Source organism: Macrotis lagotis, chromosome 3 (assembly GCF_037893015.1).
Source record: "Macrotis lagotis isolate mMagLag1 chromosome 3, bilby.v1.9.chrom.fasta, whole genome shotgun sequence".
Taxonomy (NCBI): domain Eukaryota; kingdom Metazoa; phylum Chordata; class Mammalia; order Peramelemorphia; family Peramelidae; genus Macrotis; species Macrotis lagotis.
The window spans coordinates 289,732,394-289,746,390 of NC_133660.1; the positions used below are offsets into that span (position 1 = coordinate 289,732,394).

Below are 13,997 nucleotides of genomic sequence, written 5' to 3' on the forward strand. Positions count from 1 at the left end.
TCCCTCCTAATTTTATTCTATACACTCATCTAAAAGTCCTTTCCCCTCGGCCCTAATTTTCTTAACTCTCTAGATTCAGTAAACATTCAAATTTCTTCAGTTATACATACTTTCTTCTTTAAACCAAATGACAGAAAAGTTCCACCATTATAAACCTTTAGCCCCCACCTACTTCCTCTCTAATAGTTTTTTTTTGTTTCACATCCAATTTTGTTGAGATAATTGAACAATTGACTTTTATTATCCAATTTTTTTCATAGCTTTATCCAACATCCCCCATTCAATCATAAACTTTCTTCCAGACTCCTAGAAGTAACATTTCAAATATTTTTAAAATGTCGAACTCTTAATTCTCTCACTTTCACTATAACTCTTCTGTTCCCCCATGAGAGGGCAGCACTTTGATATAGATTATGTGCAGTAAAGTAAAATTGATTTCTACATTAACCATGTTGGAAAAAAACAGACCAACCCCCCCCCCAAAAAAAAAGAGAAATAAAGAAAGTTTAAAAAGTACATTTTGAACTGAAGTTGCACAGTAACAGTTCCATTTCTCCAAGGGGATAATAGTTTTCTTTATACATCTTGGATCAATGAATTGATAAGTATAGCTGGTTTCCAAATTTGATCATCTTAGAATATGTCTATTACTGTGTAAAATGCTTTCAAGTTCATTATGTTCACTGCATTTTTCAAACACTCATATAACTCTTCCCAGGGTTTTCTGAAACCAGCCTTTTATTGGTTATGCCATATTAGACCTCGAGTTTGACAATCATCCTAAAGTTATTTGGAAGGGAATTTGGCAAAGCTCAGCTGAGTGCCTTTAGCTTTCATGAATCTCTTCCTCTGTTAGGTGGTAAGTAAATATAAAATGAAGTAAAGTAAGACTTCTCTTCTCAAGAAGCTTGAAATTGAATTTAGTAATTTAAGAACAGCTATTGTATGTAAAAAAATATCCTATAAAGAAAAAAAAAACGAATTTGCTATCAAGGAGTATTGTATAAATAGTATAAATAATGCCCTGAGGCAGTTGCATTTTTAAAATTCTCTTGGACTGGAAGCAATTAAAATATTTTGTACCAGTGTAGCTTCAGACATTATCAGTTGAAATACCTAGGATCATTTCAAAAGTCATTATTTTTATCAACCCACCTGGCAGTATGCAAGTGGAAAAGGAATAGGGAAATCCACTAGGAGAGATGAGAAATTAATAATCCTACAAATAATAGAAAATAAATGTATAAAACACAGCAGAAAAAATATAAGTTGTAAACAATTAGGTGTGATGAAAACTAATTCCAACTTGAAGGATGAACAAAGATTTCGTAAAAAATCAAAGCCTCATAAAGAAATGAATGGACTATTGTCATATAGTCAATATTCTCATCTTGAAAATAGCAAAAATAGGATCAAAGAGTTTAAATCTCTAAAAAAGGAACTAGAACAAACACACACTCATACACATGTGCACATATATAGATATTGCACATAAATATATATATGTATATACATATATATATATACATATATATATATATATATATGGAAGCCATCTTCAACATGCAAGGAATGAAAAGAAAAATTCATCAAAAAAGTAAATGGAAGTAAAAGAAAGTGAAAAGTCAAGATTCCTACTGCAACTAGAAATAGCATAACCATCCTGTTGCCTACTATTTCTTAAGATTATCTGCTGGGACTGAGGGGATCAAGTATTGTTCCACTGATTTTTCTGATGATCTTATTGCCCCAAGACAATGGGTCAATTGACCACAACCTCTGGTAGGATAGGTTCATATTATGCTAAACTAAATAATGGTTGTATTCGATTTCAGACAGCTTTCATCCAAATGACCATTTTCCTAGGTGGCTTTGGTTTGGTTACCTCATTTATACTATCTCATATATTCATTATTTTGCATATTTTACAGCCCAAATATATAATCTCCATGACTGAGTTTTTTTATGTTGTCAAGCCTAGGGAAGAAACCATCCTCCTGATCATTTTGCCCATGGCACCTGTAATCTTCTGGTTCCTCAGGCTATAGATGATGGGGTTCATCAGTGGAGGCAATGTTGTATAGGTAAATGCAATTAAAAGATTTTGGATAGGAAATGTTTCTGATGTGTCAATGAGGACTGCAAGCATTATTGAAATAATAAACAACAGGAGGATAATTAGCTGAGGGGAGCATGTGGAAATGGCCTTGTTGCGCCCTTCCACAGAGGGAATCTTGAGTACAGAGGAGAAGATTCGAGCATATGAAACAATTAAAAAGGCAAAGCAGAATAAGAAAACACTTAAACTTATTGCAACTAATATAGACTCAGTATGAAACACATCAGAGGGTAAGACTTTAAATAGATGACTGGCATCACAGAAAAACTGGTGAATCACATTGGATCCTCTGAAGGGTTGGCGGAACATGTTACCTATGTGGACTGCTGAATAAATAAACCCACTGAGCCAGGAACCAGATGCAGCCCAGAGACAACGTGCAGGATTCATGATGATGCCATAATGTAGGGGGTGGCAGATGGCCACAAAGCGGTCATAGGACATAGCCACAAGTAAAGCAAACTCTGTCGTTCCAAAAAAGGTAAAGAAAAAGATTTGTATAGCACAGCCAAAGATGGATAGAGAATGAATCCCAGAGAAAGAATTCGCAATGAATTTAGGAAGAGTGACTGAGATCGTACAGATATCCACGAGGGATAAATTGCTCAGGAAAAAATACATAGGAGAGTGAAGTTGTGAGTCAGTAATAATTGCAGCAATTGTGAGAAGATTTCCCTTCAGGGCAGCTAGGTAGATCATCAGGAACAGTACAGCATGCAGTACCTGTACCTCCCGCCTGCTGGAAAACTCCATGAGGAGGAACTCCGTGATGATGGAGAAATTGCTCATTCCTGTTGGTTAATCAAATAACATTATAAATAGAAAAAATGTTTTTAAAATTTAAATGAAGTAAAATACTCAAAATGGAAGAAATTGAGAATTATTCTATCCAAAGAAACCTGAACAAAAGGAACATCATACTGTATTTTAATGCCCAACCCAGATAGAGCTTGTAGAAGGAAGGATGAGGCCAAGATGCCCACAATAATTTCAGAACATAGTTTTATATCTTAGCTCCCCAGAATGATCAGAGGAAGTTATAGATGATGAACATTAGGCAAATGAAAGGTAGCATTTCAGAGTTAATAAAGAGGACTATCAAACTAAGGGAAGAAATGGCTTTCATAAATCTGTGTGCTTGCATATTGACACAAACAAACATACAGAGATATGTGTTCATACAAATACTTGCTTGTAAGTATATGAATATGTGTATTGTTATAGCTACTCCTACATTTCTCAATTATCTATCTAAGCATCTATCTTTCTATCTACTTTAACCATCTATAGAAACAGACCAAAAGAGAATGAAAGTTGAGGATGAGGGAAAGATTTTTATGTTTATTTTATATTATATTAAAAGAGTTTTGTTCACAAAAGTGGCTGGAAACATTCAAACATCCTAAAAGTTAAGTTGATTTTATTGCTAGTATTAATGTGCAGGAGGGTAACGCAAGGTCAGGTGTAATTCAGCTTTGTGGGCAAAGTAACAAAGATCTTTAGGATTCCAATCAGAACTTGACATCAATTATTTTAACTCTAAAAAGAATTTTCTTCGTATGAAAATCAGAAATGCAAATAGATTTTTTTTTCATTGTTGTTGTCATTTTTCAATTATGGTAACTCTCCAGATCCCCATGGTGGACATATTGAAATGCTTTGCCATTTCTACAACCCATATTACAGATAAGGACCTGAGGTGAACAGAATTAAAAGACTTGCCCAGTATGACACAGTCAATAAATGTCTGAGGCCAGAATTGAACTCATGAACTGACATCTGGACAGTCATTTTATAGTGATACCTAGTTCCTCAAAAAAAAAAAAAAAAAAAAAAAAGAGGCCCCATTTGTGATCCAAAATTTGAAAGCCTATCAGAAGTCTTTGTGTTTCCCTTCAGAGTGAAGAATTTCCACCTGAAGAAATATTCTTTTTATCCTTACTCACCGAGCAACTTTAATGTAACTAAGGTGGAAAGGTTTTCTCCTTGTTCTAAAGAGAATATTTTTCCTGTAGTTGGACAAGACTACACTAAGGTTAACACATGTCTTTCATTTGAATCATTAATGAAAAGATGGAAGTGGGAATTCAAGAGCTATGATTTTTTTAGATATTATTTTACCACTTCCAAGGCATTTCATCCTTAGTGTCACTCCTTTATCTCTCATTTTTTGCTTCCTCTGGTTTATCAGGGTCAGAATTTGTAAAATTATCATTTTGGATGAAATAGTATGCAAATGCCCCAACTAGTACCAACATTTATGATTCCTATAATCTCTGAATACTAGTTTTTAGGGTGTGAAAGAAATTCAATTCTGCAAACCAGCTGATAGGAAGAGAAACTACTCCAAGATTTAATTGATTTTGTAAATAAATTAGGAATGACATTGTGATTTTATTTCCATAGGGATCTCCTGGATAGAAAACCATCAACAATGCAGATGGGTAATAAAGACAGAGATAGAAGTAGAGATGCAGATTGTAATAGAGAGAGATAGAAGTAAAAATAGATAAAGGATCATTACATTAAAATGTAGCTGCATAGACAATAATAAATATATTGATGGAGGGATATATAGGTATATTTTATTTGTGTATGCATCTACATATATATGCACATGCTTAAATATATATATATAAACATATTAAGTATATTTGCATATTTGTATAATCAAATAATGATTTTGCACATATATGGTTGCATATGTATGTCGAGAAAGATAGAAAGGTGATAGGTAGATAGAAAGATGGATAGATAGAAATATAGATAGATAGATAGCTATATGAATACATAGATAAATAGGTTCGAGTCACCATCCTCCTTAATCACAAATACTCTTCTAGACCTCAGCTTCTTTAGAAACTTTTCCCCCATCTTGAACTACCAACTGGACATTAGCATTCATTCTCCAACCTTCCGAATATTCCATCATTTCATCTGACAGTTCAAGCCCTTTAACAGCATTGCCCAAACCTGGTACCCTTGAATTCACTGACCTAGCATAGTCTCAACTCCTGTCCTATATAGATTTAGCTTTAGGCATTCACCTATATGCATGCACATCACACACACAGACACACACAGAGACATAAATAAAATACCTATTTTCATAATACTCTTTAGATTCACTTGAGATTAAGTGTATTAAATGATTTCTGATGCACATCAAAATGACAAAGATTATACTATGTACATGTTAGTCATGTAAAGGGGGAAATCAGCTAGAATGAGATTTACCCATGGTGAAATCACAGTAAGTCAACAACCATAATTAAGTATTTGCTATTCCCAGACTTTGTGTGAATATTGACATGACTAAAAATGGCAGATACCAGTTCCTGACCTCAGTGAACTCAGAGTCAGTGGAGTGGAGAAAGCAAATAAGGATGTACAAATGATATATATATAGGAAGAACTGGGGATTTTCTAAGAAAGAAACCTAAAAAGATTATCTGGGTGATAAGGGCCAGGAACAGAATTTGGACTACAATGTTACTTTATTTCAACCCACTATTTTATGCACAGTACAATGCCAAACTAGCTCTCCCAAAACAGTTACTTATACTGATGACATCTGCATCCTTTTGAGTTCACACCTTAAGCCCCTAAGCAATCTGACCAATCACAAAGAAAAATAATCATAATCTTAACGAAAATACCTGAAAAAATTGTTCAAATGTGCGTACATTTCAGCTTTGTTGTTAATGTCATTAGGTTCTTTAGCTTCTTACAGTTCTATATCTAATCTGGAGACTATTTCTTCACGAATTAATTCCACTCTCACTGGCATACTCAAAAATGTGGCCAAGCAGTCAAATCTAAACATCAGAATCCAAAGACCTTCTGGTGTTTTGGGTAATATTTAGGGTATGGAAATAGTGAAATAAATTGCCCAGTGTCATTTGGAGAAGGTTCTATGAAATCTCCAGAGTATACAAGGCAAGCAGCAGCATCTCCGTTGTTCCCATGAACTCTTCGTCCATCACTTGAGAATTATTAATTAGGTAGAGTCCACCGTCTAAACAGCATAGTGAAAAACTTTCTCCCTTTAGTCTCATCAAAATATCAGCCACGAAATTATGGCTAATTGGATTCTCTCAGTTCATGAGGGTCGAAGTCAAAAGTCAATAAGCATTTTATTGAATGCCTACTATATATCAGGCAATGTGTTAAATGTAAAGGAAATGGAGAGAGGAAGATGAAGGGGAGAAAGCACTCAGTACAAGGGTATGAGGGAGAATCACAAAGGCAATTTACCTGGTAGGAACTGAAGGGAAGAATGTTTTTGTTCTCCCCTTAAATGGAGAGTAGTGGTGAAAAGGTGTGTTTGACACCCACAAAGATCATGGACTTGACCATTAACAAAAAAAAATTTTGTAGCTTCAAAAAAGTGAAGGAAGATGACCTGACTCCTCAATGAATTTCTCAGCATGACTGAGATGTTGAAGATATTCAGTAAAGATAAGTTATTAAGAAAAAATATAAAAAACAGAGAAAAGGTGTGGAAAAGTGATCATTTTTTGCAGTAGTGAGGAGATTCCCCAATAACTTTAGAAAGTAAATTAGCATGTAGGAAACAGTATGTAAGACATGCATCTCCCATATATCCTGTGACCTGGAATAAACCATTAAGACAAGTTTCAACTGTTCTTTCACGCTTTATGGAGAAACAATCTAATCACTCATTCAGTCATATTTTTAAATATGACTTACATGATAAATTGCATGGCAAAAATTATTTGGAATAGGTGCATTTGGGGTTACTAATCTATTTTTGTAAACTAATATAAGTTTATTTTATTTTATTTTATTTATTAAAGGTATGGGAAAATCCTTTAAGCATTACTAAAGACAACCTAAAATGTGCATATCTATTAAAAAAAAAATCCTAAGATGACCAATTGTGTATTTCTAACACAGTTCCAATTACATCTTATTACATTATTCCAGTTACAATGAAGTTAGTATGACCTGCACATTAGTTTAATATAAACTTGATCAAAATCTTACTTTTGAAAATCATTTTTGTAAAAAAGATTTTATTTATTTCAGGCTTTACAATTTTTCCTCCAATCTTACTTCCCTCCAGCCACCCTCCACAGAAAGCAATTTGTCAGTCTTTACATTGTTTCCATGTTGTACATTGATCCAAGTTGAGTGTGATGAGAAAGAAATCATATCCTTAATGAAGAAACATAAAGTATAAGAGATAATAAGATCAGACAATAAGATATCAGTTTTACCCCTAAATTAAAGGGAATAGCAGTTGGGCTTTACTGAAGCTCCATGGTTCTTTATCTGGATACAGATGGTATTCTCCATTGCAGATAGTTCAAAATTGTCCCTGATTGTTGCACCAATGAAATGAGCAAGTCCATCAAGTTTCATCATCACCCCCATTTGCTCTTAAGGTGTACAGTGTTTTTTCTGGTTCTGCTCATCTCCCTCAGCATCAGTTCATGTAAATTCCTCAAGGTTTCGCTGAATTCCCATCCCTCTTTGTTTCTAATAGAACAATAGTGTTCCATTACATACATATACCACAGTTTGCTGAACCATTCCCCAATTGAAGGCCATTTATTTGATTTCCAATTCTTTGCCACCACAAACAGGGCTGCTATGATTATTTTTGTACCATTGATGTTTTTACCCTTTTTCAGCATATCTTCAGAGCATAGACTCAGGAGTGGCATTGCTGGATCAAAGGGTATGCATATTTTTGCTGCCCTTTGGGCATACTTTCCAATTGTTCTCCAGAAAGGTTGGATGAGTTCACAGTTCCACCGACAATGTAATAGTGTCACAGATTTCCAACAATGATCATTATCCCTTCTGGTCATATTAGCCAGTCTGAGAGGTGCAAGGTGGTACCTCAGAGAAGCTTTAGTTTGCATTTCTATAATAAGTAATGATTTAGAGCACTTTTTCTTATTACTATGGATTGCTTTAATCCCCTCATCTGTAAATTGCCTTTTCATATCCTTTGACCATTTGTCAATAGAGGAATGGCTTTTTAAAAAAAATATGACTCAGTTCTATGTATATTTTAGAAATGTGTCCGTTATTATAAACATTAGTTGTAAAGATTGTTTCCGAGTTCACTACATTTTTTTTTTATCTTGGTTACAGTGGTTATGTCTATGCAAAAGCTTTTTAATATAATGTAATCATAATCATCTAGTTTGTTTTTTGATGATGTTCTCCATCTTTTCCTTAGTTGAAAACTGCTTCCCTTTCTATAGATCTGACAAGTAAATTAGTCCTTGATCTTCTAATCTGCTTGTAGTATTGTTTTTTATGTCTAAATCCTGTATCCATTTGGATCTTATGTTGGTATAGGGTATGAGGTGTTGTTCTAATTTTAAGTTTCTTCCATACTAACTTCCAATGTTCCCAGCAGTTTTTATCAAAGAGAGAGTTTTTATCACAATAGCTGGACTCCTTGGGTTTATCAAACAGCAGATTACTATAATCATTTTCTGCTATTGCACCTAATCTATTCCACTGGTCCACCACTCTAATTCTTAGCCAATTCCAGACAGTTTTGATGACTGATGCTTTATAAAAAAATTTTAGATTGGGTAGAGCTAAGACCCTTCTTTTGCACTTTTTTTCATTAAATCCCTGGAAATTCTTGACTTTTTACTTCTCCATATCAATTTACTTACAACTTTTTCTAACTCATTAAAGTAATTTTTTGGAATTTTGTTTGGTAGGGCACTAAACAGTTTAGTTTTTATAAAATTGTCATTTTCATTTTATTATCTCTACCTATCCATGAGAAGTTGCTTTTTTTCCAGTTATTTAAATCTGATTTAATTTGTGTGAGAAGTGTTTTATAATTGTTTTCAAAAAGTTTCTGAGTCTGCCTTGGTAAATAGACTCCCAGGTATTTTCTCTAGTCTGAGGTTATTTTGCATGGGATTTCTCTTTTCTAGCTCTTCCTGCTGTATCTTGCTAGTCATATATAGAAAAGTTGAGGATTTATGAGGGTTTATTTTATATCTTGCAACTTTGCTAAAATTGCTAATTGTTTCCAGTAGTTTTGTGGATGTTTCTTGGGATCCTCTAGGTATACCATCATGTCATCTGCAAAGAGTGAGAGTTTTGTCTTTTCCTTCCCAGTGCTAATTCCTTCAATTTCTTTTCTTCTCTTATTGCTGAAGCTAACATTTCTAGTATGATATTGAATAGTAGTGGTGATAATGGGCATCCTTGTTTCACCACTGATCTTATTGGGAATGCCTCTAGCCTCTCCCCATTGAATATAGTGCTTGTTGATGGTTTCAGAGAGATACTGCTAATTATTCTAAAGAACAGTCCATTTATTCCTACACTCTCCAGGATTTTTAGTAGGAATGGGTGCTGCATTTTGTCAAAAGCTTTTTCAGCATCTATTGATATGATTATATAATTTATGATACGTTTATTGTTGATATAATTGATTCCACTATCTGTTTTCCTCTTATTAAACCAACCCTGCATTCCTGGGATGAATCCTACTTGGTCAAAATGTATTATTCAGTGATAACTTGTTGTAGTCATTTTCCTAAGGTTTTATTTAATATTTTTGCATCTATATTCATCAGGTAGATAGGTCTATAATTTTCTTTCTCTGTTTTAACTCTTCCTGGTTTAGGTATCAGCACCATATTGGTTTAATAGAAAGAATTAGGAAGATTTCCATCTTCATCCATTTTTCAAAGAGTTTATATAGAACAGGAACCAATTGTTCCTTAAGTGTTTGGTAGAATTCACCTGTGAATCCATCAGGCCCTGGAGATTTTATTTTTATGGAATTCAATGATGGCTTGATGAATTTCTTTTTCTGAGATAGGCTTGTTTAGGTATTTAATCTCCTCTTCATTTAACCTGGGCAACTTATATTTTTGTAAATATTCATCTATGGGAACACAGGCTATTCTAACAGCCATGACACAAATCATTTCCAAGTAAACCGCCACCTGGATAGTCTCAGGAACTAGCATGCCACGCTTAGAGATAAGGTGCACTGGAGTCATTGGGAGCTGGACATTCCTCTCCACAGACAAAGGGCACTAGACACAGCTGTGTTTTATCACTTCCTCCCTAATGTGCCCCCTTATCCTGTAACGGAAGATGCTGCACATACCCTGCTTGTTCACTCCCCCATTCCCTCATTATTCTTTATTCTACCCTGGAAGGCCTAACAGTATATATGTAATAGCTAAGTAGTAATAAAATTGAGCTGGAGGCATAAGACAGTGGTGACTTGACTCCTTATTCTCAGCTCCCCTCCTGGAGGGAGTTCATCACTGTGGGCCCCAAGGTGAAGCAAGCCACAACATTCATCCTTTTCACTTAGATTGTCAAATTTATTGGCATAGAGTTGGGCAAAATAATTTTGAATTATTACTTTAATTACCTCCTCATTGGTGGTGACTTCACCTGTTTTCCTTTATGATACTAGCAATTTTATTTTATTCTTTCTTTTTTAATCAAATTTATCAGAGGTTTATCAATTTTATTGTTTTTTTATAAAATAAACTTTTGGTTTTATTTATTAGTTCAATAGTTGTTTTGCTTTCAATTTTATTAATTTCTCCTTTAATTTTTAGAATTTCTAATTTGGTATTTAATTGGGAGGTTTTAATTTGTTATTTCTCTAATTTTTTAGTTGCATATTTAGTTCAATGTTTTTCTCTTTCTCTAATTTATTCATGTAAGCATTTAAAGATATAATATATCCCCGGACAGGTGCTTTGAGTGAATTCCATAAGTTTTTAGTATGCTGTTTCATTATCAAGAATAAAATCATTAATTCTTTCTATAATTTGTTTTTTGATCCAATAATTCTGTAAAATGAGGTTATTCAGTTTCCAACTGGTCTTGGGTCTATATCTCCCTGGCCCAATATTGCATATGACTTTTATTGCACTGTGATCTGAGAAAGACGTATTCAATATTTCTGCCTTTCTGCAGTTGTTCATTAGGTTTTTATGTTGTTGTTGTCCATGGTGAATTTTTGTATAAGTGCTATGTACTGCAGAAAATAATGTATATTCCTTTCTATCCCCATTCAATTTCCTCCATAAGTCTACCATATCTAGTTTTTCCAACGATCTATTTACCTCTGTAACTTCTTTCTTGTTTATTTCATGATTCAATTTATCTAAATCTGGGAGTGGGAGATTGAGGTCTCCCAATAGTAGAGTTTTGCTGTCTATGTCTTCTTGTAGTTCTTTCAGCTCCTCCTCTAAGAATTTGGATGATATCCCATTGGGTTCGTATATAGTCAATACTGAAATCACTTTATTATCTATGGTACATTTTAGGAGGATATAGTTTCCTTCCTTATCTCTTTTTAATAACATCTATTTTTGCAGTTGCTATGTCTGAGATAAGGATTGCTACCCCTGATTTTTTTTTCACTTCAGCTGAAGCAAAATATATTTTACTCCAACCTTTTACCTTTACTCTAAATGTATCTCTCTGCTTCATATGAGTTTATTGTAAGCAGCATATTGTAGGATTCTGGTTTTTAATCCCCTCTGCTATTCACTTATGCTTTAAGTGAGAGTTCATCCCATTTACATTCAAAGATATAATTACTAATTCTTTATTGACCTCCATGCTATCTTCTGTGAGAATTTTTCCCCTTTCCCCCTTTATTCATATTCCCCAGTATTTTGTTTCTAAATGCCACCCCCCTTCAGTATGTTTTCCCTCCTCTATCACACCCCTCACCTTTCTTTCTTCTTTCCCTTTTTCCTTTCCCTTCCTTTTGTTAGTTCTCCATTTTTTCTCCCCCTCTGTTTCTACATTCCCCCCTCCCCTTTTCCCCTTTTAATACTTGAGAGGTAAGATGTTTTTTAAGTTAACTGACTATGTGTGTAAGTTGACTTTAAGCCAAATCTGATGAGAAAATGTTTCAGGTCTTTCTCATCTCCTCCCATTTTCCCCTCCATTACCATAGTCATTTTGAACCTTTTAGTGTAATGAGATTTATCCTATTCAATCCCCTCCCTCCTCCTGTCTCCTTCCTGTCCCTCTTTATAAGGCAGTAATGTTTTTAAATCTTCCTATCTGAGTCATATAAAATTCTGAGTATCCATCACTTCTTGTTAAGTACATTCTATCTAATAGAGTTACAATTCTTGAGAGCTGTTAGAGTCTTTCTCCCAAGTACAGTTATAGCCAGTTTCATCCCATTGTACAGCAATGTCAAGGATAAGTCATGAATGTCCATCATTTCTGGCTAGGTATATTCTCTCTGTTAGAGTTACAATTCTCAAGAGTTATGAGAATCTTTTTTCCCCATGCTGGAATATAGCCAGTTTCAACTTATTGGATAGCAGTTTTTTCTTTACCCCCCCCTTTTATTAACTTTTCATGTTTCTCTTGAACCTCCTGTTTGATGTCCAAATTTTCTATTTAGCTCTGGTCTTTTCATCAAAAAATTTTGGAATTCTTCCATTTAGTTAAATGCCTACCTTTCCCCCTGGAAAAAAAGGCTCAACTTTATCAGATAGTGAATTCCTGACTGCATTCCAAGCTCCCTTGCTCTTTGTAATATCTCCAGGCCCTTTGATCCCTTAATGTAGATGCAGTCATGACCTGCATAATCCTTACTGTGGCCCCTTGGTATTTAAATTGTTTCTTTCTGGTTGCTTGTAGGATTTTTGCTTTTATCTGACAGTTCTGGAATTTGGCCACAACATTCCTTGCTGTTTTCATTTTAGGATCTCTTTCTGGAGGAGATTGATATATTCTTTCAATAACTACTTTGTCCTCTGATTCCGTGATATCAGGGCACTTTTCCATCACTAGCTCCTGAAACATCAAGCCCAGGTTTTTTTCTCTTTAAAGTTTTCAGGAAGTCTAATAATTCTCAGGTTGCCCTTCCTCGATCTGTTCTTGAGGTCAGTGAATTTGCTGATGAGGTATTTTGAATTTTCTTCTATTTTTTTCCGTTGCTTGATTTTGTTTAACAGGCTTTTGTTGTCTTATAAAGTCATTAGTTTCTGAAGACTCCATTCTTTTTTTTAGAGAGGAGTTTTCTTCATTTACCTTTTGCAACTCCTTTTCCAACTGTTCAATTCTACTTTTGAAAGAGCTTTCCATTTGACCAATTAAGGATTGAGAGAATTATTTTCTTTTTGCATTTGCCCAATTGAGGATATGAGAGAATTATTTTCATTTTGCATTTATCCAATTGATGATTTGAAACATTTATTCTCATTTTGTATTTGTCCAATTGAGGATCTGAGAGAATTATTCTCATTTTATATCTGTCCATTTGTATTTTTCAATGATTCATTTTCTTGCTGCAAGGTGTTAATTGACTCTCCCAAATTTTCCAATTGATTTTTAAACTCCTTCCTTATTTCTTCAAGGAAGTCTTTCTGTGCTGGATACCACATCATATTCTCCTCAGAGGTTCTATGACTCTCTGAGTTAGGGTCTTTTCCTTTCAAGAATTTTTCTATGGATCCACCTTTCCACTGACCTTTCATCATTTTCCTTGTGTTGGGGAGGAGCTGGCTCACAGAGCTTTGGTGTTGGGATCCCTAGGGGTTTTACTCACTGAGCGCAATTTCTTTGGATGGCCAGTAGGAGGTGTTGGTTGCTTTCTCTGGAGTGCCTGTGACCTTGATTGAGGCCTAATCCCTTAACCTAGAAAGAGGAATTAAAGCTGTTAAATACTATTTTCTTTACCCTGGAGAGAGGTCAACCCTCTCCCTATTGTCAGCTGGGCTGGTTCTTCTGTTCACACCCCTGTGCCTGGGGCAGGAGTAGTCTGTAATAGTGTTTGTTCTGGGAAGAGACCTCAGCTGCAATGGAGGCTTGGACTCAGAGTTTCTCAGACCAGAGAAGCCCAGGGATGGTGTCTGCAGCT

General features: G+C 34.7%; 1 protein-coding gene across 1 annotated transcript; it reads right to left on the bottom strand.

Moving 5' to 3' along the window:
• Positions 1 to 1,963: 1,963 nt before the first annotated feature.
• LOC141519466 (olfactory receptor 14I1-like) lies at positions 1,964 to 2,908 on the bottom strand. The gene has a single exon (XM_074231702.1). It carries the CDS (start codon positions 2,906 to 2,908, stop codon positions 1,964 to 1,966), a length of 945 nt encoding a protein of 314 aa, XP_074087803.1.
• Between the last annotated feature and the right edge of the window lie 11,089 nt (positions 2,909 to 13,997).

Coding starts and splice junctions, on each gene's coding strand:
- LOC141519466 (XM_074231702.1), bottom strand. CDS start 2,908: ATGAGCAATTTCTCCATCATCACGGAGTTCCTCCTCATGGAGTTTTCC.